General features: G+C 56.5%; 1 protein-coding gene across 3 annotated transcripts in view; it reads right to left on the minus strand.

Annotated features, from left to right (window-relative positions):
- LOC118249198 (ankyrin repeat and fibronectin type-III domain-containing protein 1-like) overlaps window positions 1-12,423 on the minus strand; it is a 201,571-nt gene that overhangs the window by 134,387 nt on the left and 54,761 nt on the right. For all 3 annotated transcript variants that reach the window (XM_035548925.2, XM_035548926.2, XM_050713784.1), the window contains 2 exons: window positions 8,336-8,529; window positions 3,206-3,435 (listed from right to left, as the gene is read on the minus strand). In XM_035548925.2, the coding sequence (XP_035404818.1) occupies window positions 3,206-3,435; window positions 8,336-8,529 (424 nt within the window). The remainder of the gene's footprint in view (window positions 1-3,205; window positions 3,436-8,335; window positions 8,530-12,423) is intronic.

Below are 12,423 nucleotides of genomic sequence, written 5' to 3' on the forward strand. Positions count from 1 at the left end.
AGAATGACTGCCTGGAAAAAAATACTGTACAAAAGTAATAATTAAAAAAGAAAAAAAAAAGTCAGCGCATAAGAAGAGGTAAACAACACAACCTACTTGAAAAGTCTTGCCTACTTGAGACATGCAGGAATCAAAGCAAGCAGGAGCGCTGAGCTGCGGCAGCGGCAGCGAAGACAGAGCCCCCCGCTGCCCCCGCACAGCCCGGTGCGAAGAGCAGCAGCCTTGGAGGAGCAGGGGTGTTAGCAGAGATAGCAGCTGCAAACCTAGCTCACAAGACATCGGCCGACGTGCCAGCACCCCGCGTGCTGCCAGCTCTTCCTCCAGGGAGCAGAGGGGTCTGCGCCGTCAGCTTAACGGGGTTCATTACAATGTCTAACTGTCAGCAGGCAATACCAGAGCGATTGGCCTAGGCACAGTACGTCAAGATCCAGGGGGAAAGAAAGAACACAAATTCACTCAAAGGCCTCCTTTAATCTGCAGTGACTGCCCTAGCAGTCATCACTTACAGGGACTCAGTCCTGGCTGACCTCCTTTAATGCTCCATGAGGCTGACGCTGAGTTTGATGGGTTTAATTCTGCCTCGAACAACCGGGGCTCCTGCGCACTCAGGGAGGGCTTCACCGCGGCAGCAACGCAGCATCGGCCTCGGGCACCCTCCTCCTCCCAGACAGACGGGGCAAGGGTGACCACGGAAGGTCCCATCCCTGCTCCTCGAGGCTGCAGGACACCCCTTGGCCATCGCCCGCAAGCAGCGGGCACAAGGTCCCGGCACAGCCCCAGCTCGAGGCGGGGAGAGGCCAGGCTGGCAGCCCCCCCGAGCCGGGGGGGACGCTGCTGAAATTCCTTCACCGCTCCTTCCCAGCCCCAGAACAGGGGGGGCACAGCAGCCGTGACAGACGGCTGTCAGAAGCCAGCAAACGCTTCCCTTTCTCGAAGGCAGAGACTTTGCCAACGTCGCTAGCCTTACAGGAGTGAAATGGAAAGGCTCATTAGAAAGAAAACTCATTCTGACAATCACAAAAATTGGAATTCATTTAAAATTCAAATTATGCAAATCCAAGCAATCTGTACGTGCAAACCCGTCACATGCCAGCAGCGGGACCGCAGACATGCCACCGGCGACACGGCTCGGGGAAATCCGTCCCGCACCAGGCTGCCCGCAGACAGCATGCGGCTCATCGCCGGGACGGCTCCTAGGGGTGGGCCCCGGGCACGGCTTTAGGGGCTCCCCCCATCACCAGCAGAGAAGGGAAAAGATCCCGCACCCCCGCAGGCACAGGGATGCAAGCCCCGAGACAGCTCAGGCTGTCAGCAGGGGAAGAGCGAAGCTGGGAATTTAAGTCTACGAGCTGGGTAAGTGCTACAGCCCTGAAAAATGAACCAAGCTTTAAACAGGGACTTTCAGGGAAGGTCCCAGGTGAGCCGCTGCAGAAAAGACAGATCACATTCTCTCCCGTAAATGCCCTGTTGTGCACGAGGAGGGCAGTGCACACCTGGCCCAAATTCCTCCGCAGGGCAGAGCGGGCGTCATGCCGGGGGTGAGGGCTGAGCATGAGCCCCGAAACCACACCGACGCCAGCAAGGAAAGGCACGAGCAGACCTTGGGAGGCCACAGAGCCCCGTGCTAGCCCACCTCTTCTTTAAAACACCTTCCCCAGTTGGCAGGACCTTTACTTTGAACGTGAAACGTTGGCTCTCCAGCTGCATGGGGGGTGCCCAGCCCTTTCAAAGAGCCCTGCTCACGCCCTGTACAGGTAGGATGAGTCTGCTTTTCTCAGCAGGTCTGACAAGGTCACAGCCCATGGCTGAGCCTATGGCAACAACGTCTTTCAGCTATTAAACCAGAAATGACACACCAATAAAAAGAAAATCTACAAAACCTCTGCTCTGCTCTTTGATGGACAACATTAATCAGCTCCATGGGTGCACCACGGAGAGCTAAAGGTCCCCAAAACTGACTGGCAAAAACCCTCACGAAGTCAGAGGCCAGAGAGAGCCATCCGCAGACGACACTCAGAGCTGCCAGAGCACAGGCAGGTGGGCTGCAGATCCGGGCTCAAAGCCCGAGAAAGCAGGTATCCGCTCCTTACCCCGCAGCAGGACTGCCTCACCCGAAACACCTCCGACTTCGTTGGGCAGCTCCTCGGATGCCCCGTCCCGCTGCTGCTCGTTTCCTCCCTGGGATGCTGCCACTGCTTCCCACACCCGCAGAGATGGGTCCCTGGGGCCACTCACAGCGCCGGGGTCCCAGCCAGCTCCCCCAAACTCCCTGCCACGGGCAGGCAGCAGCAGCCACGACCAAGATCCCTGCCCAGGGAGGAGGGGATTTCCTCTAGGCTGCAGGAAAGTCAGCAGCTCCGGGAGCGGGGCTTCCAAAAGATGCGTTGTGTAGGTCCAAGCCCTACGGCAGGGTGAGCACCGCCAGCCTTGGCTGACGGTTCCCAACAGCACTTTGGGTTGCATGGGTGCCCGGTCCCCACTCTGCTCCCATTGTATGAGCGCCCTCATCCATTTCCAACCAACACCGAGCGCTTTTCAGGGTGGGGACACTTGAGCCCTCATTACAACCCCAAGGACAGTAACGAGGCAGGAAGGCCACACGAATCCCTGTATCGAGTATCTCTGGGAAAGAGGAGACGCAAAGCCCATTAAACATTGATCAGGGAGCGTGAGGCACCTGATCCGGCCCCAGGATGCTCCGAGGTGCTGGAGGAGGCTGGGCTGCCCCAGGGTGTCGGGGCTGCCTCGCTGCCCTCCCTGCAAGTGCAGCCTCCTCCCACACCCCTCTGCTGGCATGAGGCAAACCCCTGGAAAGACCAAATTGCCAGCGGCCAAGGCTAAGAGTGCAAACTCCTTTAGGCTTTCAACCCTGTTTTGTATTTTGAACAGCAGTGTCCCGAGGTGTAATGAGATTTCCATATCGCCCGGCCGAGCAGCAGCCACCTGAGCCAGCGCGAGCCCCGCTGTTACAGCGAGCCTGCAGCACGGCGGGGACGGGAACCACAAAGCCTGCCCACAGCAGGGCCAATTGGCCTCCTGGCACAGCGTGGGCAAACTGGAGCCGACGCAGCTATCTGCTCCACCAAGCTGGAGAGACCTCTTTGCTGTTTCGGTAATGCTTTACATAAAACCAGCTCCGTGACACGTCGGTGTTTCTGTGAACCCACTCAGCACGGGTGAGGGACGCGGCGCCCCGAGTACTCACGAATTGCCGCCGCAGCTTGGTCCTGACGCGCTCGGCTTTCGTCTCCGCCGGGTGGACGGCGTAGCCCAGGGACCCCAGGTGGTTGTCGACCGACAGGCTCTTCCGCATGTAGAAGGAGCGGGTGCGGAAGTGGCTGAACGGGGCGTCCTCCACCGCCGTGCGGAGCCGTGGCTGCAGCTGGGCATCCCCGGGGGGGTCCATGCAGTCGTCCTCCAGCCGCCAGGCCTCCCCTGGGGACAGAGGGACACGCCGCCCCGTCAGAGCTGTGGCCATCCCTGGGTTGTGTCCCCCTGCAGCCCAGAGAAGGGGTGCAGGCAGAGATGTCCGCCCCAGGCCGCCTCCACCCACGCCGTACCCACGCTCTGCCAGCGCACCATGGGACTACGAGGGATGGGTGCTGCCACACACGGGGTTCAGAAGAACACTTCAAAGCTTCCTATTATTTAATTCTAATAGGGTCATACATTTGAAAGGATCACTTGTAAAGAACACAAAAACCTCACTCATTCTCCATCACCCCAAATTCAACAAGACATCCCACGTTAAGAGAGAATGTCCTAGTTTTATTTTCTAAAAGGAATACAATTCCTGCAGTAGAACTGCACAGTTGAATCCTACATACCTGCATCAAAGCCCTCTCCTGCAGGTATTCACATGCTTTGCAATTGGTAACTATAATAAATTTCACTTCGTGAATAGGGAAACCGAGGCATCAGAAGCGTCGTAAATTGGAAAAGGATTTCCAGTTACCTCCTTCTGCAGAAAGCACTCTCCATGTCATGGCCAAGAGCAGATCAACAGCGGAACAGAGACCAAACACGAGATCTCTGGTCCCTCAAGACCTGCACAGCCCAGCACCAGCAAACCCGTGCCAGAGACAAAACCCCCAGGCACGGAGCTCTGCCGTGGGGAACGGGAGAGGACAGCCCGGAGCACGCAGGGCTGGTGCTCTGCGACAGGACTGACTGCACTTTATTGCAACAAAAGGGAAAACAGCAAAGCACGAGGGTAAGCATCTCCACATCACTGCTCCGCTATTTTCCGAGCAGCTCGGATATTGCCTGCTTTTTGTTGCCAATCCCGTCCTCACACCTGGCAAACAGCGAGCTTTCCCTGCTCCTCACCTCCCAGCCCAAATCACTTCTTGATAGCCATAATAAATTAGCAAAAACACCCCTCTTGCTCAATTATAAAAACGGACCAATTGTTAGCCATGGTGGTTGAAGAGCACTTCACAGGGTTGCCTTCACAACCCTGCCCTCCCACAGCCTGTTCCTGAGGCAAAATTGTTTTTATTTGCTTTCTGAAAAACCCAACATCTCCAGGCACAAATGATCGTGACCCTGCTAATCCAGGGCTGAGGAGCAAAACCCTTCCAGAGCTGAAAGCAGGTGAGGGCCCTAAGGTGAAAACCAGCCAGAAATCAGCCAGTGAAGTCTGGTTTGCCTCGCAAGGCTGTGGGATTTACATCGCATGGAGCGAGAGGCAGGCTGGACTGCTGGCCTCTGCTTTCACAGCCACCCCTGCTCCCCAAGCCCCTGCAGCTTCTTCCAGGTGTGAAGGCATCTCCTGGGTGCGAGCCCTGCCCAGGGGCAGGGACACGCTGAGCAGAAACCAGCACAATCAAGAGGACAAGGGAGAAGAAGCGATTAGAGCTGCCAAAAAAGAGGCAACCCGGAGCACATCACTACCTAGGAGCGTTTTGTGTTTTTTTTTTTCCTCTTTACCCCTGCTTTCACTTTAATAAGCTGCTGCTGCTCCTCTCCAAATGTCAACTCATCCAACACAGGAACTGCTGTTTGAAAGCTGTGATTATTCAACGCGCAAACACGTCAATCGGCGCCCAGATCCCAGCTGCCACCGCACGGCAGCACCGCCTGGGGACGAGGCAGGAGGGCCGGGGCAGACACGCCGCTGACAGCAGCAAAACCACGCACAAAGGAGCCGGCCCCTCTGCCCCAGCTCATCTCCTGGCCCCACAGCGAGCTGGGCACAGCCACCACTTGCTGCCCCGGAGCAAGGACAACCAAGGCTGCATGCTGAGCTCTGCACAGGCAGAGCTGCTCACCCAAACCCAGCCTGATCCGCCTCATCTCCTGATCCACTTCTCCCCTGCTCGGGTGTAAGGGGTGCAGTGCCTCCTCCCCGGGCACAGGGAAGTGTCACAGAGGAGGTCGGGACCTTATCTATCCCAAAAAGGTTTTGTACATGCTGAAGGAGCTTGTTCCTGATTTCTACCAAGCAGGTAAGTCAGTGACGAAGCCCGGAGCCTGGAGAGGTCAGAGGGAAAGACCAAGAGCAGAAGTCCCTGGAGGGGAAAGAGCAAGCCCGCAGGCTGGAGGCCAGCTACCCTCGTGATCTTCCACCCTCCCACCACCCAGCGCTACGCCTGGCAAAATGGGTACCTCCAAAAGACTAAAAGCATCTTCCTGGGCTTGGCAACTGTGACTGCTGCAAACCCTTTCTTCTTTCTGGACTTGAAGCATTCATTAGGGAGACAGAAGGACATGAAAGATGGAGGGGCAGCGAGAACACAGACCCTCCAGCCATGCCACGCGCTCAGCGCGGCCAGACCGAGCACTCAGCCCCGCGAGCGGCACAAGGCTTTCTTCAGCACTCGCGGCCTGGTGGAAGAAGGGCCTCGTGCTCCTCTGCCGCATGCTGGTGGCACGTTGCCCAGGTCCCAGGCTACAGCGTCAGAGCCCGCCCTTCACCAAGCAGCACAGCAGCAGGGAGAGGAGCAGGGAGCCAGCACCGCCATCCTGCTGCAAGCGCACCATGGCAAGCAAAGGTGTTTCAGGAGGTGGCCACGTGCCCGTGCTGGACTTCAACAGAGATGCAAGGCTGGCACTCCTCCAGCCTTTGTGGGCTACCCAGAACACTCAGGTGAGTATTAGAGAAGTTGACTGCAGGGTTCTGCTCCGAGCTCAGGGTCCTGCTGCAGAAGGAAGAGAAGAGAGGGCAACAGCAAAAAATTCTCGATCCCATCCCTAAGACTTCCCATGGGCACGGAATAAGGAGTGGCAAGCGAAAGGCAGCGCGTTTCTCTGTGCTGCCAGCACACGAGGCTCGCAGTGCGACACCAACGCAATGCTAGCAAATGGTCAGTGGTTTGGGGCAAGGCAGGTGCTGGGGGAACCCTCCCTTCCTCGCCAGCATACAGAGGGCTCCGTAAACCTCTGGCCCATGCAGTGCTTTGCTCTTGTCCTCCTGTCCAGATGTCACGTTCCACTACTGGCACAGTCCCTGCAGCCAGAGAGATGCTGCACCCCTGCAAGTCAGGCCAGGGCTCTGGCATTTACCTAAGTCACCGTCTGTTGTTCCAAGACTAAAGTTGTCTGAGCCCTGCCTATTACAGGTAAATGCTGCTAAACTGTGATCCAGGCTGTGAGAGACTGATACAATAACTAGGCAATGCTGAGAAAAGCATCTTTTCTTCATGACAGCATGCTGATAGGCTTAATGAGTAGCTAATTAGCAGCTCCTGAGTGTCAAGGAGCCAGAAAAAAAGCCTGGGAGGTTCTGGATAGAAAACAACAACTCATTCATTCATCTACAGCTCTGGCTATGGAGGGAGCTTCCAAACTATTTCCATACTCCTCTTCCTACCATCCTAGACACCTTCCAGCCACAAATAAAGCAACATCCTAACCAGGTGTAGGTGCAATCAGCTCCCTCCCCTACACTGCTGCGCAGGGCAGGCTGCGCCCAGTCTGCTCTAGGGTGGCTGTTCGACATGCGCAAGTCAAAGGAGATATTGGCAGCAGAAGGTGGCAGGGTTTGCAGTCTGGCTCATGCTGGGATGTCACCCCCCAGCCTCACGCCAACCTCCCCCTCCAGCACAGCTCTCTGGAAGCACCAGCACACCAGCCAGAGACCTGCTGCAGGTGCTGCGCCCTTCGCGGTGGCTGCTCTTGCACACACGAGTCTTGGTAGGCACGTCTTTTTGCCCTCTACCAGGACGCAGATCTCCACTACGCATTCAGGTCTGTCCTTGCAAACCATGCCTTGGTGGCCCAGGAGATTTGGAGGACTCACGGAGTAGCACGAGCCCTCTGATTCCAAGCACAGAATTACCTGCCGTTACCTACCCACTCCCAAGTGTCCCCATCCCTCCTGTCCCCAGGAGGCAGCTACACGAGCTTTCCACAGGTCCTCCCTCCCACGCCCAGACCTGCTCTTTTGGGAGAATTAGTAGCACCAGGAAATGAAACGCAGTCTGCAGAGCTTTAAAATTAATCCATGGCTTGGACAGCTGCTCTGCTTGGTAGAGCTTGCAGCAATCTGACAGCGAGGGGGTTAGATTTAAAATTTTTTTTAAAGAAATAAAAAATCAAATAGTGCTGGTAGACGGCAGCTATTTTATAAGGGTTTTATTTTGCACTGGATTGTCAGCCCTGGCTCTCCAGCCTTATCTCTGTTTCAGTGCTAATCGCTTTCCCCATCGTTCTTATGGCCCCAGCGTGATTCTGCTGGCACCAGAAGCGTGAAACACTTTGCCCATCAACAGTTTTGCCAATAAACTTGCTCAGAGCAGCTGGTCCAACCATATTAGTATTTCATCAGGATCAGCACAAGAGCAGAACGCGGTAAAAAAATCCTCTGTTGACATGAAGGCCAATGCACGCCCCCAGGCTGGGGAGCATCTGCCACAGCAAACCCCCACCCCGGGCCAGGACCACGGCACAGCCACGCAGTGCCACCCTGCCCCTGCTCCCCGCGGGGACCAGCAACGGGCGCCCTGAAGCCACTCGATGCTGCAGAAGAAAGGCACCTCGGTCCGTTGGGGAGGCCAGAGGAACCCGGAGCAGCAGCTCGCGTGTGGCCAGGAGACCCAGGTCTGACGCTCTGAGCATCACCCCCCAAGCCAGGGGCTCTCACAGCCCGATGCAGCTTTTTTCATCAGTGTAATAAAAGGTGGGAAGGTTTAAATAACAGGTTCAGAAAGGCTCAGAAGTGGACAAAAAAAAAAATCTCATCAAGAACATTTGGTTTTGAGGCAGGATAAACCCCCCACAGACAGGGACTGGATTTACCTTGCTGTTCGCACCCCTGGAGAACAAGGACACGTTGGATAAAATTTTGCTGGCCCCCAGGCAGAACAGGCACAAAGCTCTCCCCGGCACTCACCAGCAGATGGGACCGTGCAGCCCTTCTGGCCATCAGAGGCCGAGTGCTTCTTGTAGGACTTCTGCTCCGGCATCTCTTCCCTATATGCTGTGGAGTCAAGGAGGGGAAGCCTGCTCAGGACCGGGGACTGCGGGATGCTGGGCAGCGTTCGGGACTTCCCCAGGAGCGGTCTCTGCAGCTTTCTGTCCAGAGACCTGCAGGGGAGAAAACAGAGGGTACGTGCATTGGAGCAGGTGGAACGGCTGCCTTCAAGCCAGGACCTTCCCTGCAGGACACGTCCGTAACGCACAGCACTGCCACTGGACTGACAGCACGCAGTTCTTCCCAGTTTGCAAAGCTGCTGCTATTTCAGCAAAACCTTCTCCCTTCGCCGGGGCATTCCAATTAGGATTTGCATCTTGAGCTGCGAGCCACAATCAGCACTTTGACCATTTAGCACCTCCAACCTAGCCCACCTCGAAACTCACAGACAGTCAGAAGTAAGTAAATAAACAAACCAGAGGGTTCAAGACTGAAACAATACGAAAAGCTTTTAAGGGAATAAAACCTCCACAGGGCACTGGGTATCATCTAAGCCAGCTGATGCTTTTTGTGGTAGAGAAGCGCCGGGGGCCCCAGACACGCACGAGGAAGGTGCGGAGGAGCGAGGTGGAGCACGCTGCAGGGAACGCCCCACGGAGGTGACAGGGGCTTCGTGCCACGCGGGTACAAACACAAGCTCAAGGTCTCTGTGGATATAGCTCCACCAAGGCCAGCAACGGGGAGCCCCAGCTGCATGCCCAGGTGCTCAGCGGGACCACAAGCCAAAGTTTTCCTCCAAAAAGCCAGAGTACTCCAGTTTTGGGGGGGTGGAGGGAGCCAGGGAGCAGCTCCCTGTTCGCTGAGCTCCATCCCGCAGCATCCCCCAAGGGACAGTCCCCAGATGCTGTCCTTGGGGACAGCGCTGGCCCAGGCCACACTGCAGAGGTCCCACCCAGGGGTGGCAGGGTCTCACCCACGGCCACCCAGCCCTGTCCCCTCCTTGTCACACCGCACGCGCCCCGCCGGGCTCCCCGCACACCCCAAGGGGCTCGGCGAAAGGCTCCTCCGTGCACAAGGCTCTTCCCAAATCTCGAGCTGAATGAGAAGGAACTTTGAATTTCCACCTGGAATTCAGTTCTCAGCTAGGCGGTACTCATTTGTTCTTGCGCCAATATTAACCTTTAGCTTAAATAATTATTTTCCCTCTCCGGTGCTTGCTCCCACGATTAATTTCCGTCATACAGCAGTCATATCCCCTTTTTTCCTGCATTTTTCCAAGCTGATAAAGGAGGCTCTTTCAGTCTCTTCTTACAAAATGAACTTTCCTTCCCTGCGGTTGCTCCCACAGCCCTCCTCTGTGCTCCCTGAGCACCACAAGGACTGGGGCCGAGGTGCCAGTGCAGACCGTGGGGACAGCACCCCACCTTCCCGCAGCACTGAATTTATCCCATTTCCTCCGAGCGACTCCTCAAGGTCACGCAGGGAGAGCCGATCGTGCAAATGCTCCCGGCCCGCTGCGGCTGCCTGTCACCACTCCATTTATTACGATGATCGTTTCTCACTCCCTTACAAATGTGGCAGCGGTGCCCGCCTGGTGTCGGCATCGGATGCGATTCACGGGCAAGCAGCGACGGCCTCAACCCTTCCGTGACCCTGTGATGGAGCCGGGCGAGGCGCCGAGCCGCAGCCGCCTCCCGCGGGACGCAGGGCAGGAAGGCAGGGGCCTCGCACCCAGGCCTCTACCCGGGGGGCACATCAGGAGGTTTACAAAGGGGTGGCGTTGGTTGGATTCACCCTGGATCCACAGGCGATGCCGCCCGGCCCCACAGAGCGGTCACTGAGCACTGAGGGGATGGGGACGGCCGCAGGGACGGCACCGTGCCAGCCCTCCGCCCCAACCCTTCCCTGTGCTTCACCCGCATCCACATGAAAGCAAGCTACGCCAGGAGAGGCGAGAATAGAACCAGCACCCCGAGCTGTTCCTATTTCAGTGAGACCTACGTAGCTCTCACGGTAACACATCGCGCTGGCACAAGACAAAAGGGATGCAACTTAGCACACTGCTGCGCCGCAGAAACGAGCCCTGGGCTCTGTCCGAGTTCAAAACATATTTTTTTTCTGGCACGTAAATCTCGGTGCTTTTATAAATGCACCTGCGTATAGCCCCATCGACTGCAGAGTGGCATTAGCATTTTAAATGCTAACACGACTTTGTGCCTACACTGCCGCTCGCCCAGACTGCACGAGGGTAAAAAGGGAAGAATCCATGCCCCTGGAGGGGATATTTTTAAGCTGTGCAGCTGAAGACAATGATTTATATCGGAAAGAGCAAAGACTCAGTTGGCAGCCAGAAACCTGTTTCTCTCTGAAATCTGACTTGAATTCCCAAGCACAGCCCAGCTCCGCGGACCTGCCACCCCGTGTACAACGGCCTCGGCAGCAGCTGCCAGCCAGGACCCGATGCCTGCCACCGGGAAGTCACGTTGCACCGACGGATGCTTCCCGGGCAGGCTCCAGAGCTTTGTGTTATCAAGGATGCCACATCCCATTAGTAAAGATCCCTGATGGGAATGTAAAGCTCAATTAGAAAAGCCATAATCAATGCTGTTACAGCCTATAAATAGCAGCTGTTTGGTGTTTTGGTAGGAAGGAGAGCACATACTCAAGTCCTGACAAGGGTGGCAAAATCCTTCTGGCTGCATGTGAAAGCTGAGGCAGGAGCCCAGTGATGGCCCCGCCGCTCCCAGCCCATGGCCAGATGGGGAAATGTGAGCACAGGCACCAGGGCCAGGTCCCTGCCACCCCCCGGGACAGCCGCAGGGCACAGGGTGGTGGCAGAAGCACAAACTGCCCCAGCTTCGCCCTCCCCACCTGAGCCACAGCCCACGACACCCAGGGCCACAGGTGCTGCTTTCCCCAGGCTTTTCCTGAAAGCACACCAGCTAGCAAAAGCAGCCGCCGTGACGAGAAAAAAGAGGCAGAGCACGTCTCAAATCAGGGCTGCAGCCAGTGCCTCCCTCCCAGCGATGTCCTTACTGGTGGTGTCCTTACTGGGTGGCTTCTCCGGTGGCTGGAACTGCAGGGAAGGAGAGTGAAAGGGCTGAGCAGAGATAAAGGGCAGGGAGGCGCAGAAAGAAGGCTAACGCAAGTCACCCAGGGAAAGCCAGAACCCTGCAAGCAGCACCTGCTTCCCTCCAACCTCTCCTCCCTGTTTGTTTTGGTGTGGAAAAAGCCACCTCCCAGCCTGACCCAGTTTATTTTCATTTTAAAAGAGAGAAGAGAGAGCCTCTGCCTCACCCAAGGAAAGGATGGAGAAATCCCCATGCCGGCCACAGTAGAAAGCCAGCAACATAACAGAGAAAACAAACAGGAGGGAAAATAACCCCAAGCCATTGCTCTCACAATCCCAAATCCAAGTGAATATCACCGACTCGCAGGTCACCTCCAGCACAGCTCCTGGAAGCGTTCGAGGACGGCGATGCTCCAAAGCCTCCCCTGGCCACAGCTCTGAACCCCAGCAGCTCACGGGCGAAACCCAAGAGCCATGCTGCGCTAATTCTCCTCCTCCCAGGGTGCAGAGTCAGACAGCTGCCGAAAACTGGGAACACGAGGACGAGAGCAGGGCACAGAGCCGGGCTGGAGGTGCAGGCAGTGCCCAGCAGTGACCGCAGCCGCAGGGGAGCAGGCGGCAGGGAGCCCCGCACCTCGCCTGCCTGCTCCTGTGCTGCACCGCGGGCACAGCCCCGACGTGCAAGGATGTGTCAAAGCTCCAAGGGGACACAGCCCTCGTACGGTTTAGGTCCTATCCCCAAAAGCCAAACAAGAATTCAAAAAAAAAAAAAAAAAGGAAAAAGAAAAAAAAAGAAAGAAAAGCAGTGGAGAAGCCAAAGGTTTCCCCCCTTTCTGCAGGACCGCCCAGAATTTCACAGCTGCTTTTCAGCGACTCCCCTGCATGCTCTCAGTCAATCCATTCCCTAAATCTGTCGTGAAACAGAAGCTTACAAAGCTGAAGGTTTGGGGGAGAACGGTGAGATGAAGCCCAGGGGTGAGCCCAGACAAGGGACGGG

Source organism: Cygnus atratus, chromosome 15 (genome assembly GCF_013377495.2).
Source record: "Cygnus atratus isolate AKBS03 ecotype Queensland, Australia chromosome 15, CAtr_DNAZoo_HiC_assembly, whole genome shotgun sequence".
Classification (NCBI taxonomy): Eukaryota; Metazoa; Chordata; class Aves; order Anseriformes; family Anatidae; genus Cygnus; species Cygnus atratus.